General features: G+C 40.9%; 1 protein-coding gene across 1 annotated transcript in view; it reads right to left on the bottom strand.

The window, feature by feature from the left end:
• Positions 1 to 20,280, bottom strand: part of MAN2A1 (mannosidase alpha class 2A member 1) — a 228,043-nt gene that overhangs the window by 53,354 nt on the left and 154,409 nt on the right. Inside the window, exons 16-17 of the mRNA XM_030193463.1 lie at positions 13,140 to 13,254; positions 2,621 to 2,754 (exon numbers count right to left, since the gene is read on the bottom strand). Of these exons, the coding sequence (XP_030049323.1) occupies positions 2,621 to 2,754; positions 13,140 to 13,254 (249 nt within the window). The remainder of the gene's footprint in view (positions 1 to 2,620; positions 2,755 to 13,139; positions 13,255 to 20,280) is intronic.

The following is a 20,280-nucleotide window of genomic DNA, read 5'->3' as shown; positions in this document are numbered from 1 at the left end:
TCATCCAGGAACTTCTTCAAACCTTTTTAAAATCCATATATGCTAACTGCTGTTACTGCATCCTACAGCAAAGAGTTCCAGAGATTACTTGTTGAGTGAAAAAATATTTCCTCCTATTTGTTTTAGAAGTATTTCCATGTAACTCTCTCGAGTGTCCCCTAGTCTTTGTACTTTTGGAAAAAGGAAAAAATCAACTTACTTCTACTTGCTCTACACCACTCAGGATTTTGTAGATATCAATCATATCTCCTCTCATCCATCTCTTTTCCAAGATGAAGAGCCCCAACCTCTTTAGCCTTTCCTCATACAAGAAGAGTTCCATCCCTTTATCATTTTGGTCGCTCTTCTATGAACCTTTTCTAATTCAGCTATATCGTGTTTGAGATCCTGCAACCATAACTGAATGCAGTACTCAAGGTGAGGTCACACAATGGAGTGATACAGAGGCACTATAGTATTTTCGGTCTTATTCAACATTATCTACGATGACACCTAGATCTTTTTCTTGTTTGCAGACCCCCGAGGTGGACCTAGCCTATGATTTGGATTACTTTTTCCAATGTGCATCACCTTGCATTTGTCCACATTAAATTTCATCTGTCATTTGGATGTCCAGTCTTCCAATTTGGAAGTTTCTTAAATAATATTATTAAAGCTATAAAATGGTGCAAGAATAACATACATTGCTAAAAATAAGTCGATAATTAGAGAAAAAAGAGACGCAAAACTGCTGATACCTTTTAACAAATATGAAAATATTAAGATCATATGGAAATTACATGTGTAGGGGCATTTTCAATATGACGTCCAAATGGCAAATAAACATTTATTGCAAAACATCCAAAAACTAAAGTCTATAATGAAAGAAAAAAAAAAATAAGTGTTTTCTGGTATTCGAAAATAACCAAAATAAACATTTTGCAAAAGGCTGCGCTAAATGGTCATAGATGTTCAGTAATACACGTTTCCAGAAATGGAAAGTACACTACACGAAATGTCTATCGGCGGTGCTGCTTCCTGCACTGAGAATATGACTACGGGTGCCTGGATGCCCCTAGGGTGCCCGGTTGGTGTCCTGGCATGTCAGGGGGACCAGTTCACTACGAATGCTGGCTCCTCCCACGACCAAATGGCTTGGATTTGGTCATTTCTGAGATGGGCATCCTCGGTTTCCATTATTGCTGAAAACCAGGGGCGACCATCTCTAAGGTCGACCTAAATGTTGAGATTTGGGCGTCCCCGACTGTATTATCAAAATGAAAGATGGACGCCCATCTTGTTTCGATAATACAGGTTTCCCCGCCCCTTCATGGAGCCGTCCTGCGAGGACGGCCCCAGGAAAACTTGGGCACCCTGTTCGATTATGCCCCTCTATATGGCCTATTCAGTCTGCCCATCCATGACATCTATTCTACCTATCACTCACTTAGAGCTCCTATGTACTTTTCCCAAGCTCTCTCTGATACCAATTAGCAAAATTACCTGAGTGTGACAGTTTGAGTATCAATATTTATTGGGACCTCTATAAAGCAATAGAGGCTTTGAGGCATATTTTCAAAGCACTTAGCCTTCCAGTTCCATAGAAACTTATGGAACTTTGGAAGGCTAAGTGCTTTGAAAATATGCCTCTTTGTGTGTGAAGGGGGGTATAAGTTTAAAAATGCATCAGGGTATGCAGACTCTCTGAACTAATCTAAGCCCCAAGGCTCTTTTTTTTTTTTTTACCTACTTTACAAAGGCAAAACAGGCCCTCAGAGAATTTCACAAACTAACATCCACAAATTAACAGCAATATACCAAAATAGTAAAGTAGAAAAGGACCAAATACTAGAAAAACAGTGAGCAATCACATAATTACGTTAAACAGGCAAAACAAATATTTTTTTTTTACTTTTTGTTTTCAAGTGTAATACAGATAGAATTAAGTAGCGGAAACACTTTAAAAACATGCCCCAACCAAGCAGTGAGAAAGTCATGGTGAAAACGAAATGCTTGGGTTCTGAGTGTTTTCTTGCTCTAGGACTTATGGATTGAAATGTGTTCCACTTTTTATAATTAGTCACTTTCTCGTCCTTTTGATTACTGTTCAAGAAAAATGAATTGCTCAATTTAGGCAATATCTGCTTAGGACACCACCATAAATGGGAAGGTATAGAATATGCCATCAACAATCAGTGAACAAAAAAATTCAACTGAGCTAGCTTCTGGAAGTTAATGGTGCTGCTGTTTATTTACATTTAACAAAATTTTAATAGCTGCTGGTTTATGGATATGCTCTTTGGATTCAGGAAAACAATTATCTGCTCAACATTAATGGATAAAATTCTTAATGATTTGTTGAATTTCTCTACACCATCTCATATAAATAATAGATCCACGAAAGATTTTTGAAGTAGGCTGACATCTTTAAGCAAGGTGGCACATAACCAAAATAGATCACAATAACTCATATTATGTAAACCATTTAGGGCCTGGTTCATTAAGCTTTTCTTTCCCCATACACACGGAACAGGACAAAAGCTTTAGTGAATCAGACTAACAGTGTTTCATCCAAATCCCTTCCATTTCTTTAGTCTCCACCCTCCTCTAAGCAGCACAATTTTTAATAGCCTGAAATTACCTGATATCCATTTAAGTCAGTATAAAATCTATTTTGACTGTAGACAGTTGAAGTAATTCTCATTGCAATCTCACGATTGTACTCTCCTCTTATGTCCACAGTGTTTGCTATCTCCAAAGACTGGCCCTCTAGTCCTAAATTTGACAAATTAGAGATTTGATTCAGAGATTAGAGATTTGATTCAGATCACACCATTTTTAAACAGAAATACATATAACTAAATAGAAAATAATTAACTTTAACATAGCGTGAATAAATCATAATTAAAATATTTGTATACTGATTTTTATTAATGTATAAACAGGTTGTTTGAACATTTCATAACACTTAGCTTCTTTCTTTGCATTTTGTGTGACTGTGTAGTCAATACATCATTAAATGTTACAGTTTTTCCTATAGCAAGCTAGGTAAAAAATGGAGTCAGCTAATAACCACGCATAGGGGGAATTCATCAAGCAGCGCTGTGGACATAATATGTGTTAAAGGAATTAGCGTGCACCAGTGGTTCCCAAACCTAGTCCTGGAGGCACCCCTGACAGTCAGATTTTCAGAATATCCGCAACGAATATTCATGAGAGAGATTTGTATACATTGCCTTCACTGCATGCAAATTTCTCATTAATATTCATTGTGGATATCCTGAAAACCTGACTTGTTGGGGTGCCTCCAGGACCAGGTTTAGGAGCCACTGGCGTGCACTAACTGCTAAAAGCCAATTCTATACCTATGGGCTTTTAGCATCTAGGGGTCCTTTTACTAAGGCAAGCTAATAGATATAGGGCCCTGTTTACTAAGGCACGTTAGCATTTTTAACGCATCTACAATTAGCGCACACGCTAACTGTGTAGGCGCCTATAGGTATACTGTAGGTGCATATACTGCCAATGCACTATAATACAGCTTATTAAACAGGGCCCTTAGTGCATGCTAATTATTGCATGCAAAATGATAAGACACCAATAATATTTCTATGGGCATCTTAACATTTAGTGTGCGATAATTGTTAGTATGTATTAAATTTATTAGTGCACCTTAGTATAAGTACCCCTAAGTGTGCACTTGATGTCATTGGTTGGCAACGATTAGGTTTGATCTTTTATTCTTCTTAATGGAACCAATTCATTGCATTTTTTTTTTTATTATTATTATTTTTAGTTGGTTTATTTTTAAATCAAAGGTTTAAACATCCCTGTTTTTATAGCTATGATGTTGCCTTTAAAAAGAGAGTTAGATGCATGCATGGCATTTCTGTTTGACTAGTTTGGCACCAAAGCAGTGTTTGAGAATCACTAGTGATGAGTCTTTAAAATTTTCCCTTTTACCTCAGCTTTTGTAACAAGTATGTTTTTTTAAATCTACAAGACTAATGGTGCCTTACTTATATGTAATTCTTTGTGTGTGTGTGTGTGTGTGGGGGGGGGGGGGTCCCATTGTTTAGTGTTGCTACATTTTAGTTTGCCTGTGTTTGATTGTTTCATTTATCAATTACTTTTACGTTATGCATACTATTTTTGGAGCATATCTGCATGTTTGCAGTAGCATTGGGCATTTGTGCTTTTATTTCTTTCTGCTATTTTTCTGTCACTGTTCCACCATACAGTCAACAGTGATTGCTATTAATTCACTCATACTTTCCTTTCCACTATAAGTTTAGTTTTTTTTTATTGTGGTTTATCAGTGTGTGTCCAGGATCATCCGGACCTTTTATTTTCTTTAAATATATTGTTTCCAAAGTACTTTCATCACAAGCAGAGAGATGAAATGAATTCTTTGCTTTGGTTTTCACTGAGGAAGAAGTGACAGAGATATCAGTGCCAGAAATGGTATTCAATGCTGATGAGTCAGAGAAACAAACAAATCTCTGTAAATCTGAAGATGTAATAGGGCCACTTGACAAACTAAGGAGCAGAAAATCACCTGCACCGGATCGTATATATCCCAGAACACTGATAGAATTGAAAAATGAACTCACAGAGCTTTTGTTAATAATATGTAATATCTTTCAAATCAAGCATGGTATTGGAAGATTGAAGGGTGGCCAATGTAATGCCAATTTTTAAAAAGGATTCCAGAAAAGATCCGAGAAATTATAGACCGGTGAGCCTGACATCGGTGCTGAGCAAAATGGTAGAGACTATTTTAAAGAAAAAAATTACAGAGCATATACATAAGTACAGTTTAATGACACAAAGTCAACATGGATTTAATTAAGAGAAATCTTAACTCACCAATCTACTTGAAGGGGTGAATGAACAAGTGGATAAAGGTGAGCCAGTTGATACTGTGTATCTTGATTTTCAAAAGGCATAGACACAGGGTCGCTGAGAGGGGGGGCAGGGGGAGCAAAATTCCACGAACCCGGGCCTCCAAGGGGGGCCCGGCGCCACAGTCCCCGATCTCACCCGCCCTCGGCTCCATCCACCACCGGGCTGGGCCCCCCCACATTGAAATCATCACAGCGCCTCACCTGTTACCTCGCTCCGTGACTGAAAGCGCAGCCAGCAGCGGCAGATCGGATTTGCCTCCCTTCGTGCCTTCCCTCCCTCGTCTGATGTAACTTCCGCGAGGGCAGGACACAGGATTGGTTGTGGGAAGCTAAGGTGATATTTGGGCTTTTAAAACAGCCAGATGAACCTATTGTGGGGCCAAAACATGGTGGTACTTCAAGTGCTGTACATTGGCTTGGCAACCTGCTTTGACTGATAAGCATGTCAAATATATTGTATCATCAAGAATATGCCTTTGGGCAAACAAATGAAATATTATTGCCTTCCTTCAATCTGTACCTTTGCATAATGTTATCCTGAAGATACTTTGGTAGCTTCACTTTTATTTTAGACCTTTGTTTCACAATTCACCTCATGCAAAAGAAACAGCTTGATTCTTTATTCAGAAGTATTTGAATCAGCTTAACTACTGTGAGTGGATACAGGTAGGCGCTATAGTTCTTATGAGGCTTGTTAAAACAATTTTGCAACAGAAGTTATTTGGGTTTATAATGACAAAGATTATGAAGACTTACGCAATCAAGACTTGATTTCTTATTAATTTTTACTATTTTCCTATAATTGTTTTCACATTAAAAGAGTTTGATATGTAGGTCACTGAAAACCCTTCTACTTTACTATTTTAGGGTCCCTTTAACTAAGTCACATAAGCGTCTAAGTGCGCCCAATGTGCGCCAAAATGAACTTACCGCCCGACTACCACGTGGCTGTTGCAGTAATTTCAGTTTTGCCGCGCGTCCACTATGCACGTTTGAAAAATATTTTTTATTTTCTGGCGCACAAGTTGCCTCTGATGCACATAGGTCATTACCGCCCAAATTCTTTACCGCTAGGTCTATGGCTGGCGGTAAGGTCAAAGACCCAAAATGGACGCGCAGCAATTTTGATTTTGCCGCACGTCCATTTTCGGGGGGGGGGGGGGGGGGGGGGGGGGATAAAAAAAAAAAAAAAGAGGCCTTTTTTACAGGCATGCTGAAAAATAATTCTGCGTGCCCAAAACCCTCGCCTACTACCGCAGGCCACTTTTTACCATGGCTTACTAAAAGGACCCCTTATTTTATTGCATTTTGAATTGTATTTTTTAGATAGCACTGTAAGAAAAATGTACAAGAGTGTAAAGAATTGTACAAGAGGAGATATGACACAGCTGTTTAATTACCTACGTGGTGTAAATGTACAGGAAACAAGTCTTCTTCAATTGAAAGGAAGCTCTGGAACGAGGGGAAATAGGATGAAGGTGAAAGGGGACAGACTCAGAAGTAACCTCAGGAAATAATTCTTCATGGAAAGGTGGTAAATTTGTGGAATGGCCTCTTGGTGGAGACAAAAATTGTATCTTAATTTAATAAAACTTGGGACAAGTACATAGAATCTCTGAGGGAGTGAAAGGGAGAGTAGATGGCATAGATAGGCAGACTGGATTAGGCCATATGGTCTTTACCTGCCTTCGTGTTTCTCTATTTTATAGCTTCATTAGATCATTAAACTTTAAAAATATACCTTCCAATAAAAAATTTTAATTTAGTTTTTCCATATTTATCAATTACAACACATTTAAAAGTTTACACAAGGTGCAAACATTTTCCTCCCACACTTTCTGGACAACTTATTCTAAGCTGACTAGGGGCTAGTTATTTTTCTTCTATTAAATCTATTACAAGTATTGTTCCAATAGTGTACTGGTGGAGGGATAAGGGGTAAACAGAGCTAAATTAACTTAGGGCTCTGTTTACTAAGGAGTGCTAGCATTTTTAGAGCATGCTAATAATTAGCACACTGTGTAGGCGCTAACAGTGTAGATGTCCATAGGAATATTATGAGGATCTACATGGTTAGCACGCACTAATGCGTAGCGTGTTCTAAAAATGCTAACGCGCCTCTAGTGCGGCTTAGTAAACAGGGCCCTTAGTTCACTATCATTTCCTAAGAGCTGCAACACGCTAATAAAGAGCATCACAGTTTATAAAAACAGAAAATATGTGCCTTAGAGAAAACTTGAAGACATGCATCATAAAAGCTATAGGGCTTGAACTCTCGTTGGTATGCAGAAAATTGCATGATATATTAGTAACCCATAGCAACTTTACACTTCAAAGCAGCTGATGATAGAAAGCATGACATTTGAGACAAATAATTACAGCTGTGATGATAAATGAAACACTACTTAAGAAATGTCACCAAGAAACCATTATAACTCAATGTTGTTACAAATTACATACCTATAAGTAGGTAAACTTTCTGAAACTAAAGTTAGAAGACAGTGAAACAATAATTAAAGGAACCTGGTATAGTATCACAAAGCCATATCCTATATAATAAAACGCACCTCCAACATTCTGAAGCTGGCAGTGTGGACAAAAACCTTGAAGCATTCGTGCTCCTGTATCCATCTGCTGACATGATGACGCATCGCACCTACGGTTGTGTCACCAACGACTGTGCCCAATCACAGCACAGCAGCGCAAGTCAACATCACCTACAACGTATTTAAAAAAAGCCCCCGCAAACGGCGCAAAAAAAAAACTTCACAAGAAAGAAAAAGGGCATCAGCACTTTCGGAGACAACAGGTTAATCCCCACACCAACACACATGCAACAACCCCCCCCCCCCCCCCCCAAACCACTTCCCTGCAACCACGGAATAAAACCCAATGCCCATCAAAACTGAACAGAAGACCACATCAACCGGCCACAGCCCCCCTCACATACCCTCCGCCCCAAAACGCACCCACATAACTCCCTCTCTACTACAAACACCGCCCTCCAAATCTTCCCTCCCTCTCTTCTACGACGTCGGAACACCGCACTCCACCTCCTCCCCGAACGACTACCTCCCGAGTACCCAATAAGAAAACAGATTATCTCCACCCTCCCGACTACAGACACAATAAATCAAAGCAGCAGGTCTTTAAACATGAGAATCTGTTAATAACGCAAACCATTTCAGATGAACCTGCTACTCCAAGACCCTGTTCAAGCAGTAGAAAAGAAACCCACAGGCATATAAGGGAGGTTGCGTTATTCAGATCAGAGAGAGAATTCTAGCTGCTGTATTAGCACACATGGATCTGTGGAAAGTAAGGGTTAACAAGCAAGCTGCAGCGAGACTTTTTATCGGGCTAATATCTTTGACAAGCATTTGAGAGTTATGCTCTGTTTAACAGGTCAGTGGAGAATCAACACCCACCCATTAACACATCAGTTCAGAAGTCGACCTACCCCATTAAGAAAATACATTATCACCACCCTCCCGTCAGCAAACGCCTGTGCGCCTACAGACCCCCACCCTTCCAAACATCAGTTCAAAGGTTGTCCTACATCTTCAAAATCACGGCACCCTCCTAACGAAGCAGTAAAGAAGAAAAAAACAATGCAGGCACTGCCATTAACACACACGCAAAACAAAAAAGAAAAACTCAAAAAACACACACAAACTCACTCTCACCCTAAATATATAACCACCCTTCTCCCCCTCTTACACCAAAACACTGTCAGCTCAACATCCCACCCACCCTTTCCATTCTGAGACACACACACAACATAACAAAAACAAAAAAAAAACAACACTACCAGTCTACTCCACCCTCTCTCACTTTCACACACACACAAACACTCTCTGTAAAACATACACAGACACACTCTCTGAGCATGTATATTACAGAACACACAGAAGCAGAATCAAATATCACAACACAAGCCCCATCCACAACATATGCCCCCAACCCCCAGGCCAACAAAAAACACAACAGAACTGCAACTGTAAAACAAACAAAAAAAAAAACACATCCAGACGGCACCCCACTCACAACATTACTACAGCATACACGCCCTCGCACTCCAATTTTGACCCAACCTCTTTCACTTCCCAACAAAAAAAACTATCTTTCAGAAACATCTGTATCTCTAAACAACAAACAACAATACCGCCCCACACAACCCCCCCCCCCCACCCAAACCCTTAATAAAAAAACATACACAAAACAGATGCACAACATGAACAGGTGGACACTCACTCTCTCTCCCACCACACACTCACATTTCTCCACCACCACCCACTATTTTCCCACCCCCCCAAAAGACAGACTGAGACAAAAACACAAGATCACACAAACACAGAAACTCACAAACAATCTACCACTCAACACAACCCTCTCACACTTTCAGAACAACAAAAACTATCACTGTGACACACAGCCACACACCCTGTGACACACACACACTGATGACACGTAACCCAACACCACACAGACCCCCTAACCACTCTCATTCACACATACTCCTTCCCATGCAACACACTCAAACACAATCAAACTCACTTCATGTAATTGCCAAACTTAATGTCTCCTAACACACTCACGTCATGTAACTGCCAAACTTTATGTCTCCTCACAGAGTACAAAAAAAGGGGGGAAAAATAACACTATCCATAGTACACAAAAACATTGTGTATAAAGAAATATTACAAATCTAAAAACTAATAAAATTTGGGGGAAAAAAAAGCTTTGTAACTTCATTACACTACATCCTACAAACACAACAACAAAACAGTACAACAAAACAAAAAATAACGAATGAAATGGCACATAACACAATTATAAAATAAACCACTTTAAACACAATCATTGCAGAAATCAAATACCTTGCTAGTGCCCGTTTCATTGCTCACCAAAATGGGCCTTTTTCACTAATCTATTTAGAAATCAACATACTTTAGGTCTCATACTTAAATATGGTCAAAATTCTGCCAGTGCGTTTACTAAGTTAAGCAGCAACTTTGACACTTAAATTAGTATACATATTCAGTTCCGTTATCCATAAAAGCAACAGCACTGAATATATAGAGCGCGGTAATTGTGACTGCACTATTTAGTGGCTGAGTACTGCTGTTAAACAAATAACTCAGGGCTACCTATCCAGGCCATAATCATATGCATAGCTTCTGGCCACTCAGAAGGCAATTCTATAACAGGTCGCCAAAATGTGGGCACCTACTTTTGGGGGGTAGTGACCCTATTCTACAAGAACACTTACACATGTAAGAGTTTTTATAGAATATTGTGTAAAACTATGTCAATGTGGCTACATTTAGGCAAGTAGAGATGAGAGAGTAAGCACTGCTAGTGACTTTTTGAAGATTTCCCGAATAAGCTATGTCAAAACAGAGCATGTTGGGATCTGGGTGATTTGAGATGTGTCACTATTGCTATTGCAGTATTTGCACTGATACAGCTGCTGCAGTATAAGTTATTATTGACAGTTATGAGTATCTGAACAGTCAGATAGTTTTACACCAATAAAACATTGAAGAAGGGTTCAGAAATAAAAAGTTAGGTAAAAAAGAGTAAGTATTTTTTGGTGAGGGAGGAGGCTTTGACCAATGATTATAGTAGTCAGTGAAAGTTATTTACCTGGACCTCTCACAGACAGAGCTGGGTAGGAATTCTTTGTGGCGTCTGAGGTCTTTTCCTCCTTTAACAATCTTGTATGTAAATCATTTGTAGTTTACTTTTGGTACATTTATGCATGCACATTTATGAGGCTCATCTAAATTCAAGTTCCTAAACATGGAATTTATGTGGATATATTATAGTATTCTATAAACTGTGTAAATGTTGGTCCTATCTATGTCTGCACCTCTTCTGGAAATACCCCCTTATGACTATATGCTAAGCCATTTGTGCATGTATATTACAGAATAGCAAGTTAGTATGCTCCTCTGTAAGTGTACACTTACATAAGTAAATGGCAGTATTCTTTAAAGAGTGCCTAAATTTAGGTGACCTCTTGAGGTAAAGAGGGATCAGAAGGTATCCCTTAAGACTCCTCCTCTGAGAAGTAATGTGAGTCCACCTCTGAATCCTGTAAGCGGTCCCATTCAGGCTCTTCCCTGTATTCAGGTTGTATTGAATGAGTTTGTGCCTGCCTTGACTCAATGGATCCATGTCCACACCCCAAAGAGCGCAGAGGTACAGCCCTACTCTCTGACTCTGGGGAAGCTTCCTCCACCGACGTTGAGAGTGGTACTGTATGCGTTGAGGTTGACAGACACCCTTCGAGGTGCTGGCATTGTGGATCTCTGCACCGGCATGGAAGGAGTCTCAATAAGAATTTGGATTTGATCCACAGTAAGTGCAAATGCCCTCGATGCCTGAGCGGTTTGCAACTGCATCTGTCAGCTCCTTCCTGAGCATGGTTCAGGACAGCCCATCAAAGAAAGGAATTAGCAAAGGCAGGGGAGCCAGAAGAGAGAAAGCCTGAGGCGTCTGTGTCAGACCGATAGCAGTGACCTGGCTGCTGGGAGATTTGTGCACTAGCACCTATTCCAAAGAGGGGAAGTTCTCCTTCCGGTGCTGGCACAAGAACCTGGAACTGTATGTTGAGGAAGTCCTCTTCCCGGTGCTGGTGCTTCTCAGGTACTGGCAATATCAATGCACCAGAGCTCCTGGCACTGTATGTCAAGGAGGACCGATGCTTATGCTTCTTGGGCTTCTCCCAATGCACAGCATTACAGGTCCTTTGCTGCCGATGAGGGAAACGTTGAATCAGTCCATGCCCTTCATGTCAGGTCCGATGATGACTGGTCCTGGGGCCTACCCCTCAGTGCCTGATGGTGAGAGAGAGGTGGAGACCTCATCAATGCTGGTGCATGCCCAGTGGATGCTGAAGTCTTGGCAGCCATCAAGGTGGACCAGCCTACAAGGAACCAAAGAGCTTTTCCTATTGAACCTATTGAGTGGAGGAGTGGCCTAGTGGTTAGGGTGGTGGACTTTGGTACCTGGGGAACTGAGGAACTGAGTTTCGATTCCCACTTCAGGCACAGGCAGCTCCTTGTACTCTGGGCAAGTCACTTACCCTCCATTGCCCCATGTAAGCCGCAGTTGAGCCTGCCATAGAGTGTGGAGAGCGCGTGGTACAATGTAACAAAAAAAAGGAAAAAAAACCTGCCATGCCTTCTGTGTTCTCAGCTGCATATGCAAAACAGAGAGAACAAGGAGTTGGCTCATTGTCCAGGGTCCAAGTCACCCGATGCAACAGTTATGTACGGGTACGTCATGGAAAATCATCCAATTACAGTTGGATGCCCTTTTGAAGCCACTGGGTTGGACACTGAGAAATCATGGCCAAATTAAACTCCTCAATTTTGACCAGAAAAAGAAGCAGTGTGCACATCGAGGTTGGGGCTCCATCCTAAAACTGGCCTAGCATACACAAAGAATAAGGAAACTTTAAGGGCTGAAAAAACGAAATGAAATTAAAAGGAAAGTGAAGAAAAAGGAAAAATTATCTATATGGACTGGAAAAACCGCACACAGGAAAACATTAAATACATTGCGAGAAGAACACAATGATGCATCCTCCTTGCTCTGCAGAAACACACTTGCAATTTGATACTCTTACATTTTCCATCTGTTAGACAACTGAAATTTAGGTCTATGTTTAATTCTCTTTATTATCAGTCTGTGGTCATATGGAATTCCCTACCTTTGGGAAAAACTTTAAAAACTTGGTTATTTTAAAAGTGTTTTCGGTCTAATTAATTGCTTTTTGCTGTTTTGAAATAGTAATTCCTGGATTTTGTTTGCCCGGTCTCTCTTTACTGTAATCCACACTGAACTGTGCAGGTATATGCAGACTAGAAGCAACATATAACGTAGCATAGCATAACTTGCTCGTCGGGTGGGAAGGCACCAATGCATGTGTGGTAGGACCTGCTAGAAAGTTCTTGATGTCACTAGTCAGCATCCACACCGGGCTCTGTTGTGAGAATATGACAGCCCGATTGTCCTCAGAGAAATACATCTATATAATTATAGATAAACACATTTTTATTCATCCTGTGTAAACCTTTTTCATACAATTTTACAATGGAGGCTGAGCTTTTCTTGAATGCTATCTTATTCTCTTCTTTATTTGTCTAATCCCCTTCGTTTCAAACGACAAAATATATGAAATTTCTAGCCCAATAATGTTGCAAAACATTCTCATTAAAAAATATACTAAAGTGGTCTTACCCTGCACATTATAGAGTCGCACAGTATGAGTTATGTGAAGGAAGAAACACGTAACTTCTGAGAAAATGCTTCCATGACTGACTCTTATAACCGGTGGTTCTGTAAACACATAAGGCTAAAAAAAAAAAAAAAAAAAAAAAAGTTCAGTTCTAAATACAGCAATCAGAATGTGTTCCAGAACATTCCAGTAGACATTAAGAGTCTTTCTGAACATATTGTGAGGTTTCCTATGCATTACCCCGACCCTGAAACTCCCAAGGAGAATGGATGGGTTTGCTCAACTTTAATCTTTGGAGAATGCATGCTACATGCAATTTCACATTATCAAAACAAAAACAGGAAACAAAATGGGCCTGCAAGAAATTTGGGGTTTCTGCTAAAAGATTTTGGAGGACTGAGAGCTCAAGGCTAGTTAGTAAGAGTGCAGTTAGTAAGGGATTCTAAATGGGAGGACTTGAACACCACCTCTGCAGCCTTGGAAATCTCTCCAGGAAGATAGATTTTGCTTAACAATCATTTTGGCCCTGATGGCATGGATTTTAGTATGCTCATCAAAGGCCAACCTGACACGGTACAATAATGGGAGACACACATTCTTACTCAAGGGGAAATGGTATTTATGTGGAGGAGGGGCCTAGTGGTTAGGGTGGTGGACTTTGGTCCTGGGATGACTGAGTTCGATTCCCGGCACACAGGCAGCTCCTTGTGACTCTGGGCAAGTCACTTAACCACTCCATTGCCTGCCGCATTGAGCCTGCCATGAGTGGGAAAAAAGCGCCGGGGTACAAATGTAACAAAAAAAAATATCACTACAAGTCTTGGCTTGGTGAGGTAAAAAATTTCAAAATGCTGTGTGAGATTTCTAAGTGCTTAGTCTGCGCCAAATAAGGGATACAAACCTTTGCGTAGGGGAGGGCAACCTTAGACAGGGGTCAAGAAGAAAATGTTGAAAGGGAGATGACTGATTAAATGTAATAAAAACTAAAACAAAACAAAACAAAGATAATATAATACCTTTTATACTGGACTAACTTACTAAAATTTTTTGATAAGCTTTCCAAGTATGCCTTCTTGAAGCCAGAATGAACAAAAAGGGAAATGGGAAAGGGACTTGATATACCGCCTGTGTTTTTTTTTTTTTTTTTTTTGCAACTACATTCAAAGCGGTTTACATATATTCAGGTACTTATTTTGTACTAGGGGCAATGGAGGGTTAAGTGACTTGCCCAGAGTCACAAGCAGATGCAGTGGGAATCGAACTCAGTTCCCCAGGACCAAAGTCCACTGCACTAACTACTAGGCTACTCCTCCACATCAGAATATACTGGTGAAACATACATGAATTCCAATGACAGTCTCACAGCTAAAGGTAGGGGGTAGGGCATGCGGGCTGCGGGTGAGAAACAGGGAGAGATGGATGGGTGATCAGAAGGTGACAGAACTGTATAATATAAAGGTTAATAATGTGATAGGAAATCCAGATCTCTAAGACAGCTTATGCTAGTGTCAAAATATATCATCATCTTAACTTCTAAGGTCTTATGTTCCTGGATTATTTTAAAATTTCTTCTTAGTATTCTGACCATAAAGTCATTGGTGCAATGCTGTGGCCTTGCAAAGTGCTATGTGTCACCCCGATTAGCTTTGTGGTGTTTAATATTGTGTCTGTGTAGGTTGATTCTTGTCTTCAGCATCTGTCCTGTTTCTCCATTGTAGCACCCTTATTCACACTTTCTGCACTGAATGATATATGGCACATTTAAGTAACAGCACAAATACGTACCCTCATATTGAATGCTTTTCACATGTAACTGTGGGGTCCTGTGATAGGTGCTGGCACAGTTTGCAGCCTGGTACATTGCAGAAATTAAATGTGTATCCATCACTACCTTATTCAGGAACTTAAGATATATATAAGAAATACCTATGATGATGGAACAGTATCAGGAGAATAAGTCACTAAAGACATGTGCTCACTAACTCTGAGGGTTGAAGCAACTGCTACCATAAAAGTGACTTTCCAAGCATCTGAATTCACAACAATCAAATAGCTAACATGGGGCTTTCATCAGTTCAGCCAGAAACATGTTGATGGCTCATGACACAACAGGATGTTATGGGGAATGCTTTAACTGAATCGAGTTTACGTGAATCTGACAGGGGCTATACAGAAAGGGACTATTTCAAAACATAGTAATCTGCACCAATTACTCTGAAGTAGAATTTAATACATGATTCTTAGACAAGACAGAGATGGATAAGTTAAATCATGCAGTTTGTGTATGGAATAGGAAAAGGGTTCTAAGACTACTTGACACTATAAGATCTCCTTGTAATTTCATTCTAGAAGCTAGACTGACCTGAAATACTTATCAGGGAAAAAAAAGACTGATAATGGACTGAATACTGGTATGGAGAAAAACCTTGGTACTGTATTATAAAGGTTAAAAATAAATTGTAGTAGGGTTCCCTAAACAAGGTGAAACCTCTTCTATTTTGGCCAAATCTGCATATAATATAAGTAAACCACTTTGGTTGTACCACAGAAAGGTGGTATATTAAATTCATGACCCTTTACCCAAGCTGGATCTACTAATATCAATGTTTCCCAATTCCTTCTGGGTTTTAGTAAGGTGTTTGCTGCCAACAGATGTCCTGTTTCCCAAAGAATAGAGAATGTGTTTGCTACTAGCCTGTATTTATGTTTTATTACATTTGATATATCACCTATAATTAAAAAAAATCTAGGTGGAATACAAATTTTATAAACAGATAACATAATAATCAACATTAAGCACATAACTAATAGCACGACTGAATAAATATAAATAAATAATGATGATAAAATATTATAATAAAACATTCATTAAAAGGATCTTTTACAAAGGCACGCTAGTGTTTTTAGCATGTGCTAATGATTAGCACATGATAACCGTTAGAGACGCCCAGAGGAATATATGGGCATCTCTTGCATTTAGCATACAATTGTTTTTAGCATGCACTCTTATTTTTAGCGCACCTTAAAAAAGCTAGCACACCTTTGTAATAGGGGCCTAAATATATTAAAGAATAAGATCACAGACAGTCAAATACTTGTACTCCAATAAGCCTCCATAAATTGTTTCTGTGAATACAAGTACTGATCAGTCAGGTCCGTCAGGGCCAAGACCACTGAATTTACACTAGGTTCTATGAAAAGACTGCTTGAGCCTGCATTGGCTTAAACCATAGTAACATAACATAGTACACGACGGCAGATAAAGCGAATGATACATACCTGTAGCAGGTGTTCTCCGAGGACAGCAGGCTGATTGTTCTCACGAGTGGGTTGACGTCCATGGCAGTCCCCACCAACCGGAACAAAACTTCGCGGGCGGTCCGCTCGCAGGGCACGCCCACCGCGCATGTGCGGCCGTCTTCCCGGCCCGTGCGCGATCGTTCCCGCTCAGTTGAATGACAAGCAAGGAATGAGTAAAACGCAACTCCAAAGGGGAGGAGGGAGGGTAGGTGAGAACAATCAGCCTGCTGTCCTCGGAGAACACCTGCTACAGGTATGTATCATTCGCTTTCCTCCGAGGACAAGCAGGCTGCTTGTTCTCACGACTGGGATATCCCTAGTTCTCAGGCTCACTCAAAACAAGAACCCAGGTCAATTGAACCTCCCAACGGCGAGGGCATAACAGAAATTGACCTATGAAGAACAACTAACTGAGAGTGCAGCCTGAACAGAATAAAATCGGGTCCTGGAGGGTGGAGTTGGATTCAAACCCCAAACAGATTCTGCAGCACCGACTGCCCGAACCGACTGTCGCGTCGGGTATCCTGCTGGAGGCAGTAATGTGATGTGAATGTGTGGACAGATGACCACGTCGCAGCCTTGCAAATCTCTTCAATAGTGGCTGACTTCAAGTGGGCCACTGACGCTGCCATGGCTCTAACACTATGAGCCGTGACATGATTCTCAAGAGCCAGCCCAGCCTGGGCGTAAGTGAAGGAAATGCAATCTGCTAGCCAATTGGAGATGGTGCGTTTCCCGACAGCGACCCCTTTCCTATTGGGGTCGAAAGAAATAAACAATTGGGCGGACTGTCTGTGGGGCTGTGTCCGCTCCAGATAGAAGGCCAAAGCTCGCTTGCAGTCCAATGTGTGCAACTGACATTCAGCAGGGCAGGTATGTGGTCTGGGAAAGAATGTTGGCAAGACAATTGACTGGTTAAGATGGAACTCCGACACCACCTTTGCCAGGAACTTAGGGTGAGTGCAGAGTACTACTCTGTTATGATGAAATTTGGTATAAGGATCATGAGCTACCAGGGCTTGCAGCTCACTGACTCTATGAGCTGAAGTAACTGCCACCAAGAAAATGACCTTCCAGGTCAAGTACTTCAGATGGCAGGAATTCAGTGGCTCAAAAGGAGGTTTCATCAGCTGGGTGAGGTCGACGTTGAGATCCCATGACACTGCAGGAGGCTTGACGGGGCTTTGACAAAAGCAAGCCTCTCATGAATCGAACGACTAAAGGCTCTCCAGAGATGGCTTTACCCTCTACACGACGATGGTAAGCACTAATCGCACTAAGGTAATTCCTTACTGAGTTGGTCTTGAGGCCAGACTCTGATAAGTGCAGAAGGTATTCAAGCAGGTTCTGTGCAGGACAAGAACGAGGTTCTAGGGCCTTGCTCTCACACCAAACGACAAACCTCCTCCACTTGAAAAAGTAACTCTTTTTAGTGAAATCCTTTCTATAGGCAAGCAAGTCACGGGAGACACCCCAGGCAAACCCAATGAAGCAAAATCTACGCCCTCAACATCCAGGCCGTGAGAGCCAGAGACTGAAGGTTGGGGTGCAGAAGCGCTCCGTCGTTCTGCGAAATGAGAGTCGGAAAACACTCCAATCTCCACGGTTCTTCGGAAGACAACTCCAGAAGTAGAGGGAACCAGATCTGACGGGGCCAAAAAGGCGCTATCAGAATCATGGTGCCGTGCTCTTGCCTGAGCTTCAGTAAGGTCTTCCCCACCAAAGGTATGGGAGGATAAGCATACAGGAGGCCGGTCCCCCAATGGAGGAGAAAGGCATCCGACGCTAGTCTGCCGTGCGTCTGTAGTCTGGAACAGAACAGAGGCAGCTTGTGGTTGGTCTGAGAGGCGAAAAGGTCCACCGAGGGAGTGCCCCACTCTCGGAAGATCTTGCGTACCACTCTGGAATGGAGCGACTACTCGTACGGTTGCATGACTCTGCTCAGTCTGTCTACAGACTGTTGTTTACGCCTGCCAGGTATGTGGCTTGAAGAAGCATGCAATGTACAGTATTCCAACCATCTTATATATTGAACAGGACCCTCACAGGATCCTCTCTCCTTCAATCCCTCCCCATGCTATTAAAACAGAATCAATTAAAATCTAAAATCTTTATATTTAAAACATCACTTCCATAATAGTGTTCAAACAGCCAGGTCTTTAAAGGTCAACAGAATAAGCCAACTGAAACCTAATAAAATTCTAAAGGTCATAAATTCCACAATACTGGTCCTAACCCCATTAAGGACCTACTGCTATGTTCTTGTAATCTAAATTAATGAATCATGGGTAATTGAACTCTAATTGTACCTCTGAGCAAAAACTGTGTTGTGGGGTATATCAAGACACCCAACATTTCAAGTAATCTGGTGCTATTTCATGTAAGATATTAAATAAGAACCACAATATTTTAACCTGTATATGAGCCCCTACCAGCCACAAATATATCAAATAGTGCCTTGCCCTATCCCACTTGAAGTCTCTTAGGATCATTCTGGCAGGTATTACTTGTAACTGAGTTGTCACACTTGCAGGCCAAACAAAGCTATATTGCAATAGTCCAAACAACTGACTGAACTACACCATTCAAAGTTGTCCTGCTCAGCAGGCAATAGCTGGTGCAACTGCCTCGATTAACCATAATCAATCTTTAAACCAGAATTAATTTGAATTTCTATAGATAAATGGGTATTTATATAAACTCTCAATAGTTCTGACTCACAGCTCAATGGAATTTGAATGACGGCTAGAGTTGGAACATCTACTAGCTTTATGTCCTTCTGTGGCAGTGTGGCTTAGCCAGACGTCACAAAATGTAGCACACATAAGTTGCAAGTCAAAGTACTTTATATATGTACACAAGGATAATATCAGCCCCGTTTTCTCATAGGCTTGTATTTCTAAAGATTCTCTTCAAGCACAATCCCAAACATGGCTACATGCTTCAATCTGCAATAACTCTCACTAGCATAATCACAGTTCCCACACAGCTTCAACAGTTCCAACAGCCAAGGATAAACTGGGCTACCTTGACAGTCTTCAGGAACCTCACATACAATCCCTGTATCACTGGTTATCACTGGGGCAGAGGGAAAGGGAAAGGGGACTGGATATATCGCCTTTCTGTGGTTTTTGCAACTACATTCAAAGCAGTTTACATATAAACAGGTACTTATTTTGTACCTGTGGCATGGAGGGTTAAGTGACTTGCCCACATCACAAGGAGCTGCAGTGGGAATCGAACCCAGTCCCCAGGATCAAAGTTCCGCTGCACTAACCACTACACTACTTCTCCACTTACAACACACCCATATCTGCTCTTACCCAAGGAGACAGAGATAAACACCTCAAATTCCTGACTGAAGAATCCTTCAAACAAAAAGGCTACAACCCCAAAATAATCTCCAAGAATGTTGCCTCTTCCTTAAAATACCTAGGAAAACCTTTTGGTAGTACAAGGAAAAGAAAGTCACAAAAAGAATCCCCCTTGTAGTGACATATAACCCAAAGCTAGAAAAATTGAGAAAAATCATAAAAGATCTACACCTACTATTCCAGGAAGATGAACTACTGAAAGAGATATTCCCAGCCCCACCACTGCTGGCCTTCCAACAACCACCCAACTTAAAACACAAACTAGTAAAAACCAAGCTCCCAATAGAAACTCAAAAAGAAGAGAATGGCACACATCCTTGCAATATATCTAGCGGCAAACTGTGCCAACACATTTCACAGGATCCCACAGTCATTTACATGGGAAAAAAATTCAGCATGCTCATCTTCTAATGTGGTATATATCATTCAGTGTAAAAAGTGTGGGTGCTATATTGGAGAAACAAGCCAG

Source organism: Microcaecilia unicolor, chromosome 2, assembly GCF_901765095.1.
Source record: "Microcaecilia unicolor chromosome 2, aMicUni1.1, whole genome shotgun sequence".
NCBI classification, from domain to species: Eukaryota; Metazoa; Chordata; class Amphibia; order Gymnophiona; family Siphonopidae; genus Microcaecilia; species Microcaecilia unicolor.
The sequence above is the reverse complement of the archived record's forward strand: the minus strand, read 5'-3'. Positions and strand labels throughout refer to the sequence as shown.